The 25702-nt window shown below is 40.7% G+C and overlaps 1 protein-coding gene across 7 annotated transcripts in view; it reads left to right on the forward strand.

The window, feature by feature from the left end:
- The window catches only part of pde1a (phosphodiesterase 1A, calmodulin-dependent), a 342865-nt gene that overhangs the window by 195235 nt on the left and 121928 nt on the right, over window positions 1-25702 (forward strand). For all 7 annotated transcript variants that reach the window (XR_011886436.1, XR_011886437.1, XM_072261742.1 and 4 more), the window contains exon 2: window positions 22880-22993. Coding sequence is in view for 5 of the 7 variants with exons in the window: in XM_072261742.1 (XP_072117843.1) it covers window positions 22880-22993 (114 nt within the window). In the remaining 2 variants the exon portion in view is untranslated. The remainder of the gene's footprint in view (window positions 1-22879; window positions 22994-25702) is intronic.

The following is a 25702-nucleotide window of genomic DNA, read 5'->3' on the forward strand; positions in this document are numbered from 1 at the left end:
TCATGCCAGTATCTTTCCTATGGAAGGAGAGTCTAGGACCAAAGGACACAACCTCAGAATAAAGAGTCGTCCTTTTAGAACAGAGATGGGAGGAATTTCTTTAGCCAGAGGCTGATGAATCTGTGGAATTTGTTGCCACAGGTGGATGTGGAGGTCATGTCCACGTATACTTAAGGCAGAAGTTGATAAATTCTTGATTGATCAAGGCATGAAGGGATACAAGGAGGAAGCAGGTGCTGGGGGCTGAGACGAAAGATGGATCAACCCTGATGAAATGGCAGAGCCAACTTGACGGGCCAAATGACCTACTTCTGCTCCTATATCTCATGGTCTTATGGCCTATTATTTTATCCAAAGAGGACTGTAGAGGTTGAATACATAGACTACTGGGGCAGGTTTTTTGACTGAAAAAGGAATGAAGGCACATGGGAATAGACATGCAAGTAGAGCAGAAGCCAAGATCAGAACAGCCCTGACCTTACTGAGTGAGGCTGGAGTAATCTCAAGGAGCTTCATGGCCTAATCCTGTTGATTTTATTCATGTTCATACATACTTAAGCTAAATGGAGCTGAATTCTCTGTGTAGAATACAACCAGGACACATTACCTTGCACTTAATTCAAGGACTAAGTTTCTATTCAATGGCTTGTTTGGGTTAGTTAACATTGTGAAAACTTGGAGGTTTGAGGTAAGAGGAATGGACATTAAACTGGCAGAACCATGAAACGTGAAGGGATATAGTTTCAAAACAAAGATGTAAGTGGGAGTAAGTGGGGTTTTCCTCAATCCTATGGAGGAACAAATGGATCAAGATGTAGGTACAATATAAATCATCAACACTGGTTGAAACGTACTTGAAATAAACAAACCATTTAGAAGGAAAATAGGTTTTCATGGTTTACATTAGGAAAGATAGAAATGAAAAGCAAAGCTATTATGAGGATTGTACAAAATAGTCATTGGACTAAATCTAGTATCTTGAGTGCAGCCACAACATGAGGCACAATTTCAAAATAAATATATATGGGAGAGACTGGAAAAATATTGACATAGATTGCTGCAGCAGGCGATTGCATTATTCTACAAAGTAGCAAAATTTTAAGGGTAAAGAATATCAATGAGGAAACAATGAAAGGTTAGAAGAGGACATTGTATAAATCTTCCATTGAAGGGAATATAAATTCAGTGTAGGAAAGGTCAAATAATCCCATGTGTAGAAAAGCACATCATTTGCTGTTTCTAAATCATTGTTCAGTGTCCCTCACAAGGTTTTGAAAGTAAAATTAATTTATAAACAAAACAGCCAGCAAATCCAATGGAGTATCTGAATAAGGTGGTTATAGCCCTTTGGCTCTGTGGAAGAAAGGCACAATTAAGAAATGAAGCACGGCAAGACATTGCACAATATGACAGTAACAGAGATTGTACTGGAAGGAAATTTAAATTAGTTCTGTGCAAGATGTCACCTTAAAATGAGGTAACCCAGTGAGTCCTTCACTCATGGATTTGGTCAGAGGATGCTATTTCCAAGGATACTCAGATTATCCTGGTTTTCTTCCATTTTGCCTTTATAATACTCGAATGGAACTCTCCCAAACTGAGGGATTTCCAGTCTTTTTTGTTTTAGTATTTGACAATTACTTGTCTTTAAATGAGAGCCTTGTGGAAAGTATTCCATTCTTCAGAACTGATTATCTTCAGTCTATAGGTTGCTCAACACAAAAATACAATACAATTTACCGAGGTTTCACGTTTGAGTAGTAGTAGCTTGGATGTTGCTGGGATGTGCTTCCCTCAGCCCCATTCACTACTGGGCCACAACACTATCCCATATTTACATAATCTACAAATGGAAAAGTAATCTCACAAGTTGAGATCATCCTAATGCTGGATTAAATGCCCCTGTATGGTGTTAGGACCTTGCACATTGTTGCAGAGACTCTTAGCTGATCCAGAACAACCTTCACTCTGAAAATGCCTCCGAAAAAATGTTGGACGTTGTACTCAATGTCTAGGTTTTGCCATGCTCCTGACATTCAAAAATAATTAAAAACAATCAATTGTATTGATAGAAAAGATTGAAATACTTCTAAATAATCCACAACATGATTGCAAACCTGAATGATTTAAAACAATTGCCCTTCTTTCTTGCAGATGTAAAAATCTCATTTAAATGAACTGGTTTGTTCAGTGGGGCTGGAGCGGGATTTATGAGCTGTTATGATTGCTGGGTACTAGAAATAAAGCGCTGCCCTGTGCAGGACTTAACTATGGAGCACAGAGGTCATAGGCAGAGTTCAGTCAGCAAGTTTGGGACTTGTATTTGCACAGGGTCCCATAAGCGGGGGGTGAAATCAGCAAAATCCAGACATTTATTTTTATGTCTACATGTCTCATTATAGCAATGCATTTAGGTTTTAAATTATAAAGAATTATTCAATAAAGCTGTACTCTACTGCCCATAATGTCACTGGTGTTTAGGGCAGCAATGAAAGTCCTCTATGTCTGGTGGTGTTCCTTCATCGTGTCAGTAGCTCGGTTTTCACAACAGTCAGTCATGCAAGTTCCAGGTGGAGACTCAGGAATACCATTGCTCTCAGATGTAGAAGGATTCCTCATTGCTGTTTCTGTAACTATTTTGTTTTATCTGTCAGGGTTGTTAGCCTTCAGCTGAACCCCCAAACCAAGTGGATCATTCTTAGTCTCTCCTCTACCTTTGACCTGTTTGACAGGGGTGATCCTACCAAGAGCCAAAACATTAAGCCCTGACTCCAGCAAACATAGCTCTCCGGGTCATTGAGGCACACAAACCTCCAAACCATAACAAGGTTTTGGTCCTATTGGATTTACAGGAAGATGTTGTTTTCTGCTTTAAATATTTGTTTTAAAAATCATGGCAAACTTTGCTAATGGCAGTGGTGATGCAGCAGTTTGTGCCATTGCTGTCTTTCAGCTTCAGTGTTTGTGTGACGGTTAACCCATTCTCCCCTTGACTGCTAGGTACCCCTGTATTTTACCACCTCCAAAAATGTTCTGAAAAATGAATTGATTGCATACTTGAGTTAGCTATCAGTGTAAAGGAAGGAACAGAAAGAACCAAAGTGGAATTGACAGGGTTATGGAGGAGAGTGTTCCAAGACTAGAGGGGGAAGGGTGGTGAGACTGATGAGATTGATCTGCTGGGAGCCAGCATAGACCTGGTGAACTGAATGCTTGCCTTCTGTGTCATAATAAGTAGGTAAATATAATGAAGCATTCAAATATCTGCCCTCCAAAAGGCACTATAAGCACAACCAACATTTGCGCAGTGTGATCCACTGAGTGTACAATGTTAAGTTTCACCATTCCTTTATCTTTAACAGATTTAATTATCATCTTAAAAAAAGTTGCTCATCCATTCTGGCACAGTTCTTCTTAATAAATGGAAACTTGTTTGAACTTTTTTCCTGTGTAATTACTGAAATACAAATTGGTGGATCCTGAGTAGGAAACTATGTAATAGAACTCGGTTATATATTTACATCAATTTTAAACAAATCCAGGGAAAAAGTAATTGCTTCAATGTGAGGAATTTGCTGTTTAGTTTTCACAACCCAAACCAGATGCAATTGTACCAAACTTTCATATGGTTAAAGTATTGCAGCTGTGTCTGTCATTTTGGCTCAAACATGTAGACTGATGTAGAACCAAAGAGGAGAAGTCTACATTTTGCTGTCATCATAGATCAAACAATATAGCAGATGGTTGTATCAAGCTGTTCAATAGTGATTGGTTAAAACACATCCAATATTAAACAGGTAAACAACGAACTGGATTGTACTGACTTCCATTGCCAATCTGAATCAGAAATGTTCAGTCATTGAAACTGAAGAAAGTGCCTAGACCTGTATCTATATGCCTTGAAATGAAGGCTAGGGATATTGACAGATTTGAAGAGTTAAAGATGTAATTTCCTTTTACTGCTGGAGTCTGGTAGTGGGACACAATCTTGTGAAGATTCCATGGTTTTTTGCGGAGGAATTGTTGGTCAAATCCCATGTGGGATATAAGACCTTGTTCATAGAAAATAGAACAGAACGGCCCAGGAAAAGGTTTCATAGCCCACAATTCCTGTACCAATTATTTAAACTAGTCCTATCTGTTTGCAGGTGATCTATATCCCGCCACCCTTTGCCTATTCATATGACTGTCTAAATACCTCTTAAATGTATCTGCATCCATCTCCTCTCCTGGCAGCCCAAGCACCTACCACCCTCTCTACTACTTTGTGTAAAAAAATATGCCTTGCAAAACTTTAAAATTCTTTCTTTCACTTTAAAACTATGACCTCCAGTATTTGACATTTCCATCATGGGAGAAAATGACTCAGTCTGTACCTCTCATAATTTTATAAATTACTGCCAGATCAACACTCAACATCCCACATTCCAGTGAAAACAGTCCAAGTTCATCAAACCTCTCCCCATCGTTAATACTTTCTAATCTAGGCAGCATCTTTCTGCATCCCCTGAAGAGCTTCCTCATCTTTCCTGTCATGCAGTGACCAGAGCTGCACACAATACTGCAAATATGGCTAAAGCAAAATATTACATAGTTGCAACAAAAATTCCTGACTTTTATACACAACACCCCCGACCAATGAAGGCAAATATACCATATGTCTTCTTTACCACTCTACCTACTATGGGTGCCATGGTAGTATGGCACTAATACAGATCAGAGTTCAATCCCAGCATCCTCTGTAAGGTTTGTACGTCTTCCCAGTCAAATGTGTGCGTTTTCTCCAAGTGTTCCAGTTTCCTCGTGCAGTCCAAAGACATACTAGGTAGGTTAATTGGACATTGTAAAGTCGTTCTGAGTTTAGGTTAGAGTTAAATCGGGGTTGTTGGGAGTTGCTGGGCAGTGCTGTTTGAAGGGCCAGAAGGGCCTGCTCCACACTGTATCACCAAATAAAATACTGATTATGCCACTTTTAAGGGGATATTGATCTGTATCCCAAGATCTCTCTGTATTGTCATTAACTGTATAACATCCTCATAATTTTGACTTTCCAAAATGCAATGCCTCACGCTTGTCCAGATTAAACTCAATCTGTTGCTTCCCTGTATATACTTCAAACTGATCTATATCCTGCTCTATTCTTTAACAGCCTTCCGCACTACACACAACTCTTTGAGAAGTCTCAGCAGTGATCCCTGCAGAACACCACTGGGTCACAGATCTCCAGTTAGAGTAGCATCCCACCACCACTACCCTCTATCTGTTATGGCCACACTAATTTTGAATATGTCTACAAAGTCTCTATGTGCCTTAATCTTCTGGATCAGCCTATGATTGTTTTAGTAAAGTCCAATGCAGATAACATCTGCTGCCATACTTTCATCAGCCATCTCCTCAAAAAACTTTAGTTAAAGATATAACTTACCTTGCACAAAACCAATATTGATTTCAATGAGGACTGCAGGGCAAAGAATCAGGTGGCAACATCTAAATTACATAATTTTTAACAATTTTTGGCTTAAAGTTTGAAATGTAGTACAGCAAAGTAAGTACTGTGGGATAATATCACTAGTAAGCAATTTGGTAAAATAATTCCAGAAAAAACTTGCTTGAAGAATTGAACCACATGGGAATTATGGATCCTGAAAACTTGAGTATATGTTTGGCTGTTGTCTAGGACACAAAGAGCAGTTGTCAATGGATGTTTAGCTCTGATTGGAAAGAAGTGTGTAATGAGGCACTGAGGTGAGCCATAATAGTTCCATTGCTTTTGTTGCTGTATTTCTGTATTCATTTACACCTATACTCTGGTATAAGGAGTACATTTTAAATTTGGGAGTGGGTCAAAACTTGTCAAAGTAAACTTGTAGAAGGCTGCTGGAGGAGGTAGCCAAGTGAAGCAGAGAGTCATGTGGCAATGCACTTTAGTGCAGGTAAGTGCATGATAGTGCACTCAGGGCAAAGCAACATGAAGAGACAGCAGAATAATTGGTTTGAGGAAAGTTGTGAAGAGACAGGGAATGTTAATAAATGAACTCATTTAGAAATACAGTGTGGAATAGGCCCTTTTGGCCCTTCAAGCTGTGCTGTCCAGGAATCCCCCGATTTAATCCTAGCTTTACAATGAACAATTAGCCTCCCAACTGGTACATCTTTGGACTGTGGGAGGAAACCCACACTGTCATGGGGAGAACATACAAACTCCTTACAGGCAACGATGAGAACTGAACCCAGGTCACTAGCAATGTAAAATGTTGCGCTAACCACTACACTATCATGCCACCCTGAAAGTTGTGCTTAAGCTGGGAAGAATACAGAGAACACATTTATTCATTTATTTATTTATATTTTTGTGTATATTTATATGAGATACAGCGCGGACGAGACCCTTTCAGCCCTTTGAGCTACATCGCCCAACAATCCCTTGATTTAATCCTAGCCTAACCATGGGACAATTTACAATAACCAATTAACCTACAAACCAGTACATTTTTGGGCTGTGTGAGGAAACCAGAGAACCCATAGGAAACTCACATGGTCACAGGGAACACATACAAACTCCTTACAGGCTGCGGTGACATATTTGGCTTTGTAAGTTTGAGCACTAAATAATTTTTTTTTAATGTTGAACCATTTATAAATCACTAGTTGGGACTCAGCTGCAATATTGTGTGCATTTCTGCTCCATGAGGAGGTTAGAAACATAGAAACATAGAAAACCTACAGCACCATACAGGCCCTTCGGCCCACAAAGCTGTGCCGAACATGTCCTTAGGTTAGAAATTACCTAGGGTTACCCATAGCCCTCTATTTTTCTAAGCTCCATGTACCTATCCAAGAGTCTCTAGAAAGACCCTATCGTATCCGCCTACACCACCATCACCAGCAGTCCATTCCACACACTCACCACTCTCTGCGTAAAAAACTTACCCCTGAAATCTCCTCTGTACCTACTTCCAAGCACCGTAAGACTGTGCCCTCTTGTGCTAGCCATTTCAGCCCTGGGAAAAAGCCTCTGACTATCCACACGATCAATGCCTCTCATCATCTTATACACCTCTATCAGGTCACCTCTCATCCTCTGTCATTCCAAGGAGAAAAGACCGAGTTCGCTCAACCTATTCTCATAAGGCATGCTCCCCAATCCAGGCAACATCCTTGTAAATCTCCTCTGCGCCCTTTCTGTGGTTTCCACACCCTTCCTGTAGTGAGGTGATCAAGAATTGAGCACAGTACTCCAAGTGGGGTCTGACCAGGGTCCTATATAGTTGCAACATTACCTCTCGGCTCTTATACTCAATCCCACAATTGATGAAGGGCAATGTGCTGTATGCTTTCTTAACCACAGAGTCAACCTGCGCAGCAGCTTTGAGTGTCCTATGGACTCGGACCCCAAGATCCCTCTGATCCTCCACACTGCCAAGAGTCTTATCATTAATACTATATTCTGCCATCATATTTGACCTACCAAAATGAACCACCTCACACTTATCTGGGTTGAACTCCATCTGCCACTTCTCAGCCCAGTTGTAGACGGGTTCATAATAACTTCACCAATGGCAAGCAATGGCATCAGCTATGTAGGGAGATTGTGAAGAACTAAGAGAAGCACTTAAACTTACGGAATGCCCCTCAGGAACAACAGGGAAAAATGGTTTATACTAGCAAACAGCTTGATAAGTAACTGGCAAAAATTAGAGAGGGGAAATGAGATTTTTTTGCACAGACTGCCAATAAGAATTCAAATGCACTGCCTGAAAGGGTATTGAAATTAAAATCCATGAAAACTTTTAAAATACTTTTGGACAGGAACATGAAGAGCCAAACTGAAAGTATGCAGGACTGCTATACTTTTGGTAATCAGATGGAGCCAGCAAATGATTCCTTGTGCTAAGAAATGGAGACAGAAGATTTTAGGTGCCCGTGTGAGAATCATGACTGACCAATTTGAACTGTATTGTTTAATGATGGTTTCCCTCGTAATTCTACTTCTGGCAAAATTACAATAAACTCAGATTTAGAACATAGGACATAGAATAGTACCGCACAGTACAGGCCCTTCGGCCCACAATGTTGTGCCGACCCTCAAACCCTGCCTCCCATATAACCCCCCACCTTAAATTCCTTCATATACCTGTCTAGTAGTCTCTTAAATTTCACTAGTGTATCTGCCTCCACCACTAACTCAGGCAGTGCATTCCACACACCAACCGCTCTCTGAGTAAAAAACCTTCCTCTAATATCCCCCTTGAACTTCCCACCCCTTACCTTAAAGCCATGTCCTCTTGTATTGAGCAGTGGTGCCCTGGGGAAGAGGCCCTGGCTATCCACTCTATCTATTCCTCTAAATATCTTGTATACCTCTATCATGACTCCTCTCATCCTCCTTCTCTCCAAAGCGTAAAGCCCTAGCTCCCTTAATCTCTGATCATAATGCATACTCTCTAAACCAGGCAGCATCCTGGTAAATCTCCTCCGTACCCTTTCTAATGCTTCCACTTCCTTCCTATGGTGAGGTGACCAGAACTAGACACAGTACTCCAAGTGTGGCCTAACCAGAACTTTATAGAGCTGCCTCATTACCTTGCAACTCTTAAACTCTATCCCTCGACTTATGAAGCTAACACCCCATAAGCTTTCTTAACTTCCCTATCTACCTGTGAGGCAACTTTCAGGGATCTGTGGACATGTACCCCCAGATCCCTCTGCTCCTCTACACTAGCAAGTATCCTGCCATTTACTTTGTACTCTGCCTTGGAGTTTGTCCTTCCAAAGTGTACCACCTCACACTTCTCCGGGTTGAACTCCATCTGCCACTTCTCAGCCCACTTCTGCATCCTATCAATGTCTCTCTGCAATCTTCAACAATCTTCTACACTATCCACGACACCACCAACCTTTGTGTCATCTGCAAACTTGCTAACCCACCCTTCTACCCCTACATCCAGGTCGTTAATAAAAATCACGAAAAGTAGAGGTCCCAGAACCAATCCTTGTGGGACACCACTAGTCCCAACACTCCATTCCGAATGTACTCCTTCCACCATGACCCTCTGCTTTCTTCAGGCAAGCCAATTCTGAATGCACCTGGCCAAACTTCCCTGGATCCCATGACTTCTGACTTTCTGAATAAACCTACCGCGTGGAACCTTGTCAAATGCTTTACTAAAGTCCATGTAGATTACATCCACTGCACTACCCTCATCTATATGCCTGGTCACCTCCTCAAAGAACTCTATCAGGCTTGTTAGACATGATCTGCCCTTCACAAAGGCATGCTGACTGTCCCTGATCGGACCATGATTCTCTAAATGCCCATAGATCCTATCTCTAAGAATCTTTTCCAACAGCTTTCCCAACACAGATGTAAGGCTCACTGGTCTATAATTACCTGGACTATCCCAACTACCTTTTTTGAACATGACAACAGTCGCCTCCCTCCAATCCTCTGGTACCATTCCCATGGACCACGAGGACATAAAGATCCTAGCCAGAGGCTCAACAATCTCTTCCCTCACCTCAGGGAGCAGCCTGGGGAATATTTTGTCAGGCCCCGGGGACTTATCCGTCCCAATGTATTTTAACAACTCCAACATCTCCTCTCCCTTAATATCAGCATGGTCCAGAACATCAACCTCACTCATATTGTCCTCACCATCATCAAGTTCCCTCTCATTGGTAAATACTGAAGAGAAGTATTCGTTGAGAACCTTGATCACTTCCACAGCCTCCAGGCACATCTTCCCACCTTTATCTTTAATTGGTCCTACCTTCACTCCTGTCATCATTTTGTTCTTCATATAATTGAAGAATGCCTTGGGGTTTTCCTTTACCCTAATCGTCAAGGCCTTCTCATGACCCCTTCTTGCTCTCCTCAGCCCCTTCTTCAGCTCCTTTCTTGCTACCCTATATTCCTCAATAGACCCATCTGATCCTTGCTTCCTAAACCTCATGTATGCTGCCTTCTTCCACCTGACTAGATTTTCCACCTCACTTGTCACCCATAGTTCCTTCACCCTTCCATTCTTTATCTTCCTCACGGGGACAAATTTATCCCTAACATCCTGCAAGAGATCTCTAAACATCGACCACATGTCCATAGTACATTTCCCTGCAAAAACATCATCCCAATTCATACCCACAAGTTCTAGCCTTACAGCCTCATAATTTGTCCTTTCCCAATTTAAAATTTTCCTGTCCTCGCATTTTCTACAGTGTAAGTATCCAGCTATAACATTAATGAAACACCTCTCAAAGCAATTAAGAAGAGGAGTCACTTTAAAACAAGTCTTGGTAAAGTAGAAGTCTGATATTTAAAAAAAAGCTTTTTGTAAAATATGGTTCAAAGTCCATTTGTGAGGAGGAAAGAAAACTATGTATAGTTGCCTTGAAATAATTGCCACAAATTTGACAAAAATTGAAAATAGTCTCTTTCCAAAATTATCAATCATTTACCTGGCATAGACAGACTCAGAGGATAAAAGCAGACTAACTCTGCCAGACAGTGAACATACACAGCACGGTGTATGTCACTACACTTCGTTACTTCTGAAATGCTAACCTGCTTTCCAGCTTCAAAGCGCGTGGCGAAAGTAGTGACAAAAATCACATTTAAATGCAATGGTTTAGATAAATTGTCAAATATGATATCAATAATATAATGTCATGTAATTAAGAGTTTAATTTACTGAATTACTAAAGTGTGGCAACCGAGCTAGAGGAAGGATGTGGGATGCACTTTATGTAACTGTTTGTGAGTAGGATGCATTACCTGAAAGAATAATGGATAGGGAACAAAACCCTCAAAAGATTGGGTTTATACTCAAAAAGAAATACATTGCAAGCTATGGAAAGCAGACTACCTAATTAACCCTTTTCCACTCATAAGACCTTAAGACATAGGTACAGGATTAGCCCTTTCAGCTCATTGAGTCTGCTATATCATCCGATCGTAGTTAATTTAGTTTCTGGCCATTCTCCTGCCTTCTAATCAAGAACCTATCAACCTCTGCTTTAAATATGCCTGTAGACCTGGCCTCCATGGAAATGAATTCCACACATTCACCACCCTCTGGCTAAAGAGATTCATGCTAATTTCTGTTCTGAAGGTTCATCCTTCTACTTCGATGCTGTGCCCTCTGACCCTGGATCTTTCCACTCTCCTACCAGATTACTGCAAAAGGCAGTAGAGGCTACGGTTTTCTAGATTGTCATAATTTTGTGACGGCTTCTTGAGATCAGTCCATAGCCCGGTGGAAGCCGGCACAATCCTCTGAGGTAAATTGATTCTTGACCTCTGAAAAGCAGTCGATCTGGGTGCTGGCAAAGGTTGCTCTGAGTTCTTAGGGGAACCAGACCATTAAAAATTGTGCAAGGAACCACAGAAGGGTGGTCAAGTGAGATGTGCTGTTTTACCACCTGACCACTGACAGATCAGTCTGGATTCTAAATGGGTGCTCAGTGGTGCTTTTGCAGAGTGAGAGGTGCCGATTGTATATTTCACAAGGTAGTACCGTGCTGTGTTCTCCCAATGAAAGGGGTCTAAAATGGTAATCCAGTATTATGTCTACTCTGTTTCCTTGAGGTTCGTTTAGAGATTGGTCAGCAAAATTTTGAGCTTTTCTTTTTGTTCTAGTAATCCACTTTTCCAATGTTTGTCAGATCTCACAATGGGTGACTTTTTTTTAAAAGACTAATTTTCATGTGATCCATCCAGTGCCTCTTGTACCTCTTCTGATGCATGGGTAATGATAGCAAAGCCTCATTTATTGCCCATTCCCTATAAAGCAGAAAATATTGACTGTGGATGTGAAGGAGCATGTGTCTAGAGAAGACACAGAGGAAAATGATGGTGTTCTTAAAAACTGCTACTCTTAATTTCCAAAAATAAGTCTTCTGAATTCGTAGAGTACTTCCTATATAGAAAAACAGACTACACATTTTATGCAACACACATAAAAGTTGCTGGTGAACGCAGCAGGCCAGGCAGCATCTCTAGGAAGAGGTACAGTCGACGTTTCAGGCCGGGACCCTTCGTCAGGACTAACTGAAAGAAGAGCTAGTAAGAGATTTGAAAGTGGGAGGGGGAGGGGGAGATCCGAAATGATAGGAGAAGACAGGAGGGGGAGGGATGGAGCCAAGAGCTGGACAGTTAATTGGCAAAAGGGATATGAGAGGATCATGGGACAGGAGGCCCAGGGAGAAAGAAAAGGGGGAGGGGAAGAAAAAAGCCCAGAGGATGGGCAAGGAGTATAGTGAGAGGGACAGAGGGAGAAAAAAGAGAGAGAGAAAAAGAATGTGTGTATATAAATAAATAACGGATGGGTATGAGGGGGAGGTGGGGCATTAGCGGAAATTGAGAAGTCAATGTTCATGCCATCAGGTTGGAGGCTACCCAGGCGGAATATAAGGTGTTGTTCCTCCAACCTGAGTGTGGCTTCATCTTTACAGTAGAGGAGACCGTGGATAGACATGTCAGAATGGGAATGGGATGTGGAATTAAGATGTGTGGCCACTGGGAGATCCTGCTTACTCTGGCAGACAGAGCGTAGCTGTTCAGCAAAGCAGTCTCCCAGTCTGCGTCGGGTCTCACCAATATATAAAAGGCCACATCGGGAGCACCGGACGCAGTATATCACCCCAGCCGACCTACAGGTGAAGTGTCGCCTCACCTGGAAGGACTGTCTGAGGCCCTGAATGGTGGTGAGGGAGGAAGTGTAAGGGCATGTGTAGCACTTGTTCCGCTTACAAGGATAAGTGCCAGGAGGGAGATCAGTGGGGAGGGATGGGGGGGACGAATGGACAAGGGAGTCGCGTAGGGAGCGATCCCTGCGGAAAGCAGAGAGAGGGTGGGAGGTAAAGATGTGCTTAGTGGTGGGATCCCGTTGGAGGTGGCAGAAGTTACGGAGAATTATATGTTGGACCCGGAGGCTGGTGGGGTGGTAGGTGAGGACAAGGGGAACCCTATTCCTAGTGGGGTGGTGGGAGGATGGAGTGAGAGCAATACCTTGTAGGACCAATGCAGGAAGTAAACCTTCAGTTCAACTAAGGTCCTTACCATCATTGCAGCTGAGAATCTTTATGCATTATGTTTCTTTGAAACTACACACTACAGGTGCTGGAATCTGGAGCAGCACACAAAGCACTGGAGGAACTCAATGGATCAGGCAGCATCTGTGGAGGGAAATGGACAGAGAATTTTTCAGATTGCAGTCCTTTATCTGGACTGAAAAAATGGTTTGAAGAAAGCCAGTGTAAAAAGGTAGAGGGAAGGTATTGAGCAAGAGCTGGCAGATAGTAGGTAGATCCAAGTGTTGGGGTGATAGGCAGATGAAACATAGAAACATAGAAAATCTACAGCACAATACAGGCCCTTCAGCCCACAATGCTGTGCTGAACATGTACTTACTTTAGAAATTACCTAGGGTTACCCATAGCCCTCTATTTTTCTAAGCTCCATGTACCTGTCCAGGAGTCTCTTAAAAGACCCTATCATATTCGCCTCCACCACCATCGCCGGCAGCCCATTCCATGCACTCACCACTCTAGGAGGAGGAAAAGAGTGAGAATGACTTCAGAAGCTGGGAGATGAGAAGTGAAAGTGCCAAAGGGCTGAAGAGAATGGAATTGGATGGATACTGAAACCACTCCCCTCTGCCCTTTCTCCCTTTCTTTGCTTTTCTCTCTGTGCTCCAAATACAACTGGGCCCTATCACTCTATCACTTTCCACGCCCACACTATCTCCGCCTGCCCATCACCCCCACTCTCCCACTGGTTGCCCTCCCCACCTCCTTCCCTTTATTCCATACTCCAACTTCCTAATCTATCAGATTCCATCAACTTCACCCCTTTGTCACTTCCACCTAACAGCTTCCAGCTTCAGACATCATTCCCACTCTCTCACCCCCACTCTCATCTGCCAGTCACCCCTTTACCTGAATCCACTTACCACCTGACAGCTTTTGGTTCACTCTTCCCTCCTCCTTTCTGTTATCTTTTGTAGCTCCAAAAACTAATTGGGGGGGAAATGCACGGAGGCTGGGAAATGTGTCTACTTAGTTTCTCTTTAGTGAGATGCTCACATACAACTCGGTGGTGTAATGACATATACCATGCACGTACTTCTTACATATAACCCATAATAAGTTATGGAAACAACAAAGAATGCTTAATCAAACAATAGATTTACAATATTACTCAAATATTAGTGTCATATTAAATCCACTACACTTTCTAAACTGGCTATCTCCCCTCTGTTTTTTCACTCTAGCTGAAACTTCTCAATCCAAAGCATTGGCTGCCCTTTTCCCTCCATAGATGCTGCCTGACCTGCTGATTTCCTCCAGTGCTTTGTGTGTTGAACAACAATTAAATGTAACGTTTGTGATTCTGAGCTCCGCACTCTCCATGTTAATATGGAACCAGCTGGATATTGTTATGATACCATCTTACTAAGCAATCTATTATTTAGGATTTATCCTTTAAAAAAAAGATGGATGGATCCAGGGAGTTGCCTGTCTTTGTTTTAACCTTTCACTTATGAGGTAAGTTACTTCTGGAAAACAAAACATTGGTTGTGAAGTACTAAAATTAGTCCATGCCAAAATATCATTGGCAGGGATTTAGAGATTCAAAGGGTCATTCATTTTCCTTAATCAGTGTGGCAAAGGGACATGACAGGAGATCTCAACAAAAAAAAATTCTGAAGAGTGATCATATGCTGCGACTTCAGAAGACAGAAAACCACTATGTGCAGGAAAATGTGGAATTCCTGCATCCGGGACAATTGAGCATAATATTATTGACAGTGACCTGACAGTTTAATTAGTTATTCATTTGAACTCTAACATTGTCACTGTTCATGCATCTTGTGGATATCTTTTTGGCTTCTCATTTGCAGTGCTTATGCAGCCCTGCATTGGAGTTCATAGCTAGAAGGCATTCCCATGAATCAAATCCAGTAGTCAGTCTGGGACAATACTAATCTTGTCTCCTAGTTGCTTGATTGAGGCTAGATTTATTAATATCCATAAGAATCCAACATAGTAATCTATAATATATATACTTCTGGATCTGAATCAAATCTTGCCCTGATCTGTGCTAAAGGGGTAAACGTATTTAATGTGGTGGCGCAGTTTGCATTCTCAGTGTTCTGTGCTGATTTAACACAGGATATAACAGGCCTGAAAAACGGTTCATACTGTTAACTTGAACTTTTACAGCACAGTTCGGTTGTGACCTCAGTTGCTGTAATCACTATGTTGCAATTACAGATTGCTTTTATTAAAAAATAATCACATTTTCTGAATATTTTCCATCCAGCCTGTAGAAGCAGGAGATTTATCTCAAATGTGTAAGGCCAAAATACCAACAGTATGATTCAGTAGTGCCCCTGTTCTCAGGAGGTTAGTGCCGACTCTTGAACTGAAAATCTGTGACAAGAGGCAGACTGAGAGGGTTTTGTTTTAAATGAAAAACAGTGATAAGGATGGGGGAAGAGTAACATGACATTAGCTGTTCTGACTGGATTCATTATGTGTGGGTGGAAAGTAAAATCGGGTGAGCATGTAATGAACACTGCTTTACTACTGCCACCCCAGCTGAAGTTTAATTTGCCCCACCCACTCTTTCAATGTTTTCAGCTTGCTTCAAAGCCAAAGTTCTATTATTGAGTTATTAAATTAAAAATTATTGATGAGAGAGGAGATTTCAAAAGGTATTCAGGGCCCATCTTCTGATTGATATTATTGATAGAAAGAGTATGGTAAATAATCTATTGGCCTTTATTGGGAGTGATTTGGTGCCTGTTTCTTTATTTCTTCCTTTGTATAAAATGTTGCCTTGAGACCATTTCTGGTTAGAATTCTGGCCAAAATGAGTTTACAATTATTATCCAGGCTGTCAAAAATGCCTTAAAGCCACTATGATAGTTCTTTTAAGGTACTTTTAATTGGAAAAATTAATTAAATATTGTTCAATCCTCTCCAGAGCATTGATGTTCTTTTATTAACCTCTCAGTCAATTTATTTTGTGACTTCTATCTGTGAAAGGTCAAGTTGAAAGTAAGCAAAACAAAAGAACACAATATGTCATTGTTGGCAACAAAATGATTAAAATAAATCTCTTAATGATATTTATAAGAATAATGAATATTATTTCTAAAGCAATAAGAACACATTTACATTTGTACTTTGATATTCATTTGATGGAAAACCAGAATATTAACCCTGACCCAAATATCAGATCTGCACTTAAAAGCTTGCTAAAATTTTAAAATTAAATGATTCAGGATTTTAGTACAAATTTACTTGCATGATTACATTATGATGTCATTGGATTGCTGCCAGCTTCCATTTCATTTTTAAATCTTTTTATTAATATGATCTTCTACAGCTATAAAATACAGAAATTCAACAAATTAGTATGTATATAATTAATAAAGCTGAAAAAAAACATATATATGCTAATGAAAAAAAATTATAAAAGGAAAAGAAGGAAAAAGAGAACCCCAGCTAACTAAAAAAAACCCACTAACTATAAAACAAAAAAAGAAAAAAAACATTAGGAACTAACTCCTGGAGCAATACGTCTTACAATCATTTATATATATAAAGAAGTAAAAGAAAGCAACAACTGCCAAATCATATTTATATAACATAAAATTCGAAGGAAACCATGTAAATTGATTCAAATTGAATGATAATATTTAGCAAAAGAGCTCCACCCTCTCTCAAAATCAAATCGGGGATCAAAAGCTCTACTAATTTTTTCCACACTAAGACATAACATTACTTGGGAAAACCATTGAGTTAGTGTAAGAGCAGAGGTATCTTTCCACTTCAATAAAATAGCTCTTCTTGCCAACAATGTAACGAATGCAATTACATGTTGATTTGAAAATGAAATATCCTGAATGTGATGCGGAACTATTCCAAATAGAACAGTCAATGTATTAAGTTGTAAATTAATTTTTGAAGCTTTAGAAATTGTAGAAAATAAAGATTTCCAAAAAGATTTCAATGAGGGACATGACCAGAACAAATGTGACAAAGTAGCTACTTCATTTTTGCACCTATTGCAATAATTATCTATATTAGGAAATATTTTGGATAGCCTCTCCTTTGTTGAATAATAACGGTGAACAATTTTAAACTGAATTAAACAATGATTGGCACATATCGAAGAAGAATTAACCATTTTCAGAACCCGCGACCAATCTTCATTAACAAAAGTCATATTAAGTTCTCTCTCCCAATCCTGTTTAATCTTTAGTGAGAGGTTATCTTTTTGTAATAAAAATAAATTATAAATTCTACCAATGGAGCCTCTCACTAAGGGATTCATATTCAAAATGGTATCCAACAAATCAGATTCTTGCATATATGGAAACGTAGAAACATATTTTTGAAAAAATGTCTAACCTGTAAATATTGCAAGAAATGTGTGTGATTTCTTCCAAGTGGTCATAAAGTGTGGAATATGGTTATGTTTCACCTTACAGTACCCAGCACAGCCAAATGCTGGGTAACGGATGTTAGTTGAGTGTCTGTCTGAGCAGATTTATAGCTTCTACCACAGTGTTATCTTGGATATTAAAGGTTGCTAGAACTTATTCTAGGCCAACACTCTAGCGTTGGACGTTTGCTCTGAAATATCGTCCTGTTTAAATGGATGGAAAGGAGGAAAAGCATTGGAGGGACTTTTCACAAGTCAGGATCAACAAAGCAAGACCATCCCCAACCTCCCCAAGAGCAAGAAGTTTTATGTATTGGTAATTATACCCATTAAGCCATTTTATCTCACCACATCTGTTCTACACATCCCTCCCACATTCTACTGAAATCTAACTTGTATGTCTTTCCTTCCCATTTCTGACAGTGGATTCTGACCTGCTTAGTCTTTCCAGCATTTTTTGTTATTTCATTTTTTTTTTCATGAGCAGTTTTCTTTTGATTTTTATTTTACCAGTACCTCCAAACTGGAAAGTACAGGCAAAGGTACACATATAAAAGCTAACTTTTGTTTGGATGTTCAAGAGGAGGAGGCCCTCTGTTGTTCAGGGTCGATCATGGATATTGCATCCTCACTGTCTATGTGATATGTAAACCAGAATGCAGACTGGGGCAGTATGATATGGAGAGAAAGCTATTGTCCATGCAGCAGGCTCTCCCTCTCCACGCAGCTGATGAATTCATAGGAACAGCAGAGACTGACCGATACAGTTTGGCGCCAATGGCGTCACAGGAGTTGCCAGTCTGTGTTGAACTCAACGCTGGGCATTTTACCTCAGGGTTTACTCCCGAAGCCTTCCCCATGGGTGGGTATAGCGCATGGCAGTGAAAATTTAAGATCAAAGTTTTCCTTATCCTAGAGGAGCTGCCAACCACGGCTGACGAGCCCCATGTGCCCAAAGCAACTAGTTTAAAGGCACCAGTAACCAACATTGGCCCTTTCTCCTGTCAGTGGAAATGGTTCCACCAGGCATAGTAGCTAAGCCACATGTGAAGGCCAGGAGTTGGACTTGGTTGTCAAAGGCTATTTAAGGTGCAAGCTATTGAGAGCATTTAATAGGTTCCCATTATCTCCCCTGGCTACAACAGCCTTAAGAAACCAAGGAACCAGACATTGAGGAATGTCAGTATACCTGCAGGAATCTTGATAAATACCATAAAATGTTAACACTTTCTGATATTTGTCCCGGAAGAATTTCAATGATTTAATGTAATTCAATGAAATTAAATTTAGTTCATAAACCATTCAATTTTCTGATATCTGTCCAGATGGTATTTCTTACATGCCAGATCAGTATAAGCAGCTTAGTTTGCTTGAGGCAGGTAAGAATGGATATATACGGAGAACAAATCATAGTTTATGAATGATTCATGTCATCAACTGGCCAGTCTTTCTGTTGAAGATATTCCAGGGTCATTTAGATCATTTTTTTAATGCTGCTGTCTTGTTTTGTTTAGAAAAGAAAATTGTAGTGTAAGTCTGAAATGGAGGAAATTACTCTATAATTTATAATAATGGATTTAAATTTTCAGTTCCAGCCAATTTAAAAATATGGGAAAAAACAGAAGGTTACTTGGAATTCTATTTGGAAGTTTTGCTTTCTACTGTATTTAATCTAGATATTTTAGTGCCGGCAATAATTGCAGCACTGCTGTGTACATACATCTATTGACGCTTCTGGACACATCTTCAGTGATGTTCCTGGAATCATCGGATGTTTCGGGACTTTCAACATCATACAACCTCCTCCAGGTGACCCAGCCGGGACTGATCAGACCCCAGCTTGTGTCCAGATGGCTAGCTACTTATGACTCCATGGCTCCCCTCTTTTGAGCCACAGCCATCTTGAGGCCCTCTCTGCCGCATCGGTGGTACCGCGGATGGCTCTCCTCTTTCTCTCTCCCTCGATGCCCAAAATGCTGAAGGCTCTAACTAAAGAACGGGCTATGAATCCCCTACAACTAACCTCCACTGGGAGACACAAACTTTACAATTAACATTTAGCATGCTCTCAAGATATGGCTGCAGATTACTGAACAGTTTTATTTGATTGCAGGATGATAGAGGAGAAAGAAGGAGTAAAAATACAGTAGGATATGGGGCAAAAGAGATTTGAGCAGTCATGTGAAAGAAAAAATATTTTGCTGAAGGAATAATTGAATGATACCTTAATCCACTGTCAGAATTGAAAGCTAACATTTCTGCGGATACCAGCAAAAACACTGCTTGTGCTTTAGAGCCCCCATTTAGAGTATAACACACAAAAGTTTAAAACAAAATATACTCATTTCCTGGAGCAGCCTAAACTCTAAATCAGGTGAAATAAATAGCATGAAAAAAAATCTGCAGCCTGTAATTTCACTTTAAACAATGTACTTTAAAACCATCTTAATGAACAAGTGATTTCATGATCTTCTGAAGGACTCAGCAGACTTAACTCTCAAGCATGCAGTTACAGCACCTTTAAGCAGATAAGGTACATTGTCATGTTCAGAAGAGAGAGAGAATGTTGAAGTCAGGCTGAAATGCTAAGCAATGAAGGTTCCTCTATCCAGCATCTTATTAGTAAATGTACAATCGTTGGGAAGCAAGATTGAGGACCAGATTACTGTATCAGAGGGAAATGAGGAATTGCCGCATTCTGTGTTTCACAGAGGTATGGCTCACTCCAAACATGCCAGATTCATCAATCAGACTCGAGGGTTTCTCGATATACAGGATAGACTGCACTGCTGACTTGGAGAAGGCAAAAGGTGGGGGTCTGTGTTTCAGTATATACTCTTTGTGGTGCTCGGACACAGCAGTCTTGGTCTTCTTGTGCTCTTGTTCCTCCAATTAAGTGCCGTCCACTCTATTTATCAAGAGAATTCTCCTTCATGATCCTGACTGCAGTTTACATACCCCCAAAAGCTGATGTTAACCAAGAACTCGAGATATTCAAACAAGAAACTGCCCACACTGACACATTCCAAATCATAATCGAAGAATTCAGTTGTGCTTGTTTGAAGAAATCTCTGCCCAATTATCGTCAGCATTTAACCTGCAGCACCAGGGGATCCAACACATTCAACTACTGCTATATGATAATTATGGAAATTTGCCATTCCATGCCAGCCTCACTCATGATTATTCAAGGACTCAAATAGTCCTTCCAGGTGAGGCAACACTTCACTTGTGAAATGCTGGATTTGTTTATTGTATCCAGTGCCCCTGAATTAGCCTCGTCCATATTGGTGAGACCCATCATAAATAGGGGGACCATTTCATAGGGCGTCTTCACTCTATCCATCAAAAATGGAACTACTCGGTGGCCAAATATTTTAATTCCAATTCCCATTCCCCCTTCAACCAGTCAAACTGGATCTCCTTTTTAATGAGTGCATCTATTTTGAACAAGCAAACAAACTTTAACAGGTATGGGCCTCCTGTGAAATTAAGACTGGTTCTTTGCTAAGACAATCAAATGCATGTTCAGTACAGGCTGAACATTGAAATCATTACACCATAATGAACAAGCAATAGAAATTCCATACATTGAGTCAAGTTAATCACATGTCATGATCCCAGCTGGCATTTTTGGCAGTTATCCAATTGGATCTTCTATCTTTGATATTTACGTAGGTCTACCATGAGGACTCCAAGTTTACTAACGTTCTGTTTCAGAATTTCTACATCAGGTTATATTGTTCTACCTGTAATGAATATCTTTAAATGAGGTTCCTTGCTGTGCAGTAATTTGCTAAGCCTAATAATGACTGCTTCATTCTCAGGGCTGGATTTATTCACACGATAGAAGTTGGATTTACGTCAATGCTCTAGAACTTACCTAACTTCCAACAGAATAAACTAACGGATTTTCTCTGATGGAACTCAGTTTTGATAAATGCAGACAATATTTAAGGCTTTTATTGTTAGCCGTAAGGATTAATGTTGTTTCATTTCAGAAATCTAAATATTATTTAGCCATTGCCATAGCGCAATGACTCTTAATTAATATTTGTGTTCAAATTATTAAGTGCATTTCTCTTTGTGCAGTACTTGTATGTCACATAGAGGCTTTTCTGCTCCTTTTTAAAGAATCGATATTCAGGATGAAGGTAAACCAGATTATTATGTTTAGGCAGCAATTCACCTGCAAGACAGTTGGGGTCATCTACTATATCCTGTGCCCCCGGTGTGGCTTGCTGTATATCGCTGCTCCCCGTGTGGCCTCCTGTATATTGGTGACACCCGACGTAGATTGGGAGACTGCTTCACTGAGTGCCTTCACTCCGACCACCATAAAAAGCAGGATCTACCAGTGGCCACCCATTCCTGTTCTGACATATCAATCCATGGCCTCCTGTACTGCTGCAATGAGGACACTCTCAGGTTCGAGGTTTAACACCTTATATTCTGCCTGGGCAGCCTCCAACCTGATGGAATGAGCATTGATTTCTCAAACTTCTCGTAATTGCCCCCCTCCTTTCCTTCACCATTCCCCATTCCTGTTTCCCTCCCTCACCTTATCTCCTTACCTGCCCATCACTTCCCTCTGGTGCTTCTCTCCCTTCCCTTTCTTCCATGGTCTTCTGTCCTCCCCTACTAGATTCTCTTTTCTCCAGCCCTTTACATCTTTCACCAATCAATGTCCCAAGTCTTCACCCCTCCCCCTCTCCCGGTTTCACCTATCACTTACCACCTTGTACTTCCTCCTCTCCTCCCTACACCTTCTTACTCTGACTTTCCTTTTCCTATCCAAGTCTTGAAACACCGACTGTTTAGTCCATAGATGGTGCCTGGCCTACTGAGTTCCTCCAGCATTTTGTGCAGGTGTTGCTTTGGATTTGCAACATCTACAGATTTTCTTGTGTTTGTGATATGACGTTGAGGTTCAGTCCTCAGCATTCATTGGTAATTCTTTAGAATTACTTTTTGAAGTTGAGAAGAATGGCATATACTTGAGTAGTTTGAAATAACTCAGGGAATAATAGTGTTAGAACCTTGAGCTTGGATAATATTGCGCACACGGTGCTTCCATATGCAAGTTTAAATAGAACTGTTCGATATCTTCACAGTACTGTAATATTTTTCCTGTGATTTGACGCAATCAAGTAGTAACAAGATCCATCATCATAATAAATAAGTAGAAGTTCCTCCTTTCTGATTCAAATTTAGACTTCTTATAGAAACTTTTCTGGGATCAGACTCCAGAATGTATTTAGTGGAATGTCAATTGTTTGTGAAAAATATTCTCATTTTTCAAGTTTGTTTCTCAAAGTTGGTAAAACATTTATATCCATTTAGGTTAAAGTCGTATAAAAATGGAAAAATTATCTGTCTTTGCGGTGGTTAAAAGATGTGTAATATAATCTCTTTCCATTTCAGGCTACGATGTCTTGTGAAGCAACTAGAGAAAGGCGAGATCAACGTGACAGATTTAAAAAAGAATATAGAGTATGCAGCCTCAGTGCTTGAAGCAGTTTACATTGATGAGACAAGGTAAGTTATCATCTTTAAATTCAACACCCTATAGTGATTTGCATGTGTTTTATACATATGCTTTAATACTGTACTAATTTTTGTGTATTTAACAAAAATTACATTACTGTTTACAAAATGGAAACAAGTACATTTCATTTATAGCTCAGACTGGGAAGCCCTTGTTCCTTGAGTGAACAAAAATTACTTGCATTGAAATGAAGGGGTAACTTATTGTTTTACTATGGGTATGCAGCAGGACACTGACTACTTTCACACCAACACTGAGAGCTTTTTTGTACTAAAAATAATAATTGGAGATCAATTGTAGGTTTGTACAACTTCTATAATGGACAGTGTGTGTGTAAAGTTCTCTGAAATAGAATATTTTCCTTTTGAATTCCTGTGTGTGTAATTTGCATGATAGGTGGTGTACATGGGTTTCCTGTTTCGTCAACTATTGTAAAAACAGCAAATGAAGATGGTGCACTGAACATACCACAGTAAAAGAATCACAACCAATATAAACCATTTGTTTTACGTGTGAAAATCTAGCATCAAGACATTAGAACTAAACTTAAATTTAGCCATTAATAGTCAATCGGTAGCGATGGCCTACTCAGTTTTCATTACAGTGAAGGTCAAAGGAAAGCAACATTGGAAAGCAAATATAACAGGAGACTAGTGCAAATACATTCTATTGTTAAAGTCAGGCTGACTGAATCTCAAAGTTTTATATACACATTCCATCATAAAGTAAATTCCCTATGCTTCCTGCGTTGGTGTGTGCAGTGGAATGAATCTGTTTTCCACAAATCTCATGCAAACTTAGTTGCAAAGTACTTTTTATTTGGGAAACTATAAACATTTTTCATAGTATCTTTATTACAATCTCTAACTTTACTTAATTGCCCTCACATAGTTCAATATTTCATTTGACTGTACTGTCAATTCTTAACAACAAATTTTGTAAGAGGAAATACTAATGCCCTTACCTGTTAGGCATGCACAGGCAAGAACCTCCCAGTCTCCACCCAGCTAATAGGAATCACCTGCCACTCATATCTGACTCATCACCTGCAGCCTATTTAAACCCAGCTCTCATCCACAATCCTAGCTAAAGTGAGCCCATGGACACGAAGCGTGGAGCAGCCGGATCAGGCCCACAGTCTCAGCCTCAGTTCATCACACAGTGGTGTAAAACAAAGCTCACAGACATGAAGCCTGGAGCAGGCCACAGCGTCCGCCTCAGTGCTGTGGAGGGCAGAGTAACATCGCATAACAGTGAGCAGAACCAACTCCTAACACCTGGCCTCTTCGATCCATTCAACCCGGCGTTAAATTGTCCAAATATTTGGTTATTCCACACTCTAAGACTTAGACCCTGTTGCTTCAATACACTCTGGGTCCTAAAGCCTGCCTTCATGTTTCGGCCCATACCCAAACTTTCTAAGTCAGCTTGGCACTTAGATCAATCCCACCTCGCTCTTGATTTAGGTTGATGCATTCTCAAACTTTTCTCCATGTCGAATGCTTTGACTCCATCTTGAACATGCCTCAATCTTGCTTCAACCACTTTTACTCGAACGTGCCTCGACCTTGCTCCAAATTTGCATCGCGCCAGCATGCCTCAACCTTAGAGTCAGCTCACCTTCACTTGCCTCTTCATTGTTTGCAGTGATTGTTTACCACAATTTACCACAGAAAATCTGTTATTAATAAATTATTTAGTTGTATTTCTTGAATTACGAACTGCCAGTAAGCTGCCACCCATCTTAAAACCACCTCTACATTTCCCAACAGAGAGATCTCTCTCTTGACTAGGTGAGCTCTGACCCATGCCACTGCTAACTAGCATACAAAAGAACCATTTGCAATAAATATGAGGAATTTATCACTGTGATGCGCCAGGTTTTCAACAACACAGGAAGTGGAAGGGAGATAGCAGATTGTATAATTTACCTGTGTCAAGACTCAGTTTGGATTCTGGACCTTCACAGCGGACTGTAGCTGGAATGCGGAAATGATGCTGGCCTATTACCATCACAGCTTCTCAGAGTGCTGGAAAGATGAACTATCTAGCTGAGAGAGTTCATCACTCGAAAACCTCATCACTCTGGCCCTCCGTATTGACAAGTGTCTTATGGAACAAACCTCCAGGTCATCAGCCAGAACCCCAGTTCCATTCCCAGAACCAATTCAGGCTGCAGGACCTTCATCAGCAACACCTCCAGAACCCATGCAGATTGGGAGAGCTCATTTAACACTGCAAGAGTGTATCGCATATGTGCTTACTTAGGGTAGCTGATCACCCTGATTACCCATACATCAAATGCCCACTATGTCTGGGAAAATGGCATCACCAGGTACAGATGAGGGGCCTTCTATCAGACCCTTGTTCTAGCGCTATAGCCCAAATCATTCTCTGTGTCCTCTTCCACACCCCAGTGGCTCCCTGTGTACCGGCGTCTCTGGTGGATTTCGGCACAGTAGGCATTTTTCTGGACCAGACTCTGTGTCAGCCATTGATGGATGACCATTCAGGGTCTGGGATGTTCAGGATGCACACACGGTCTGTGCATATGAGCTTCGGAGAGCACCGTGCATCCATCCATCTTCTCCTTATTGACTCCGCCAACACCCCCTCATCTTGAGTTACCCCTGGCTCTCCACTCACAACCCTCACTTCCCACGTTCATCCAGTTCACTGCTGAGCTGGGGACCCACTTG

Source organism: Mobula birostris, chromosome 6 (genome assembly GCF_030028105.1).
Source record: "Mobula birostris isolate sMobBir1 chromosome 6, sMobBir1.hap1, whole genome shotgun sequence".
NCBI lineage: Eukaryota > Metazoa > Chordata > Chondrichthyes > Myliobatiformes > Myliobatidae > Mobula > Mobula birostris.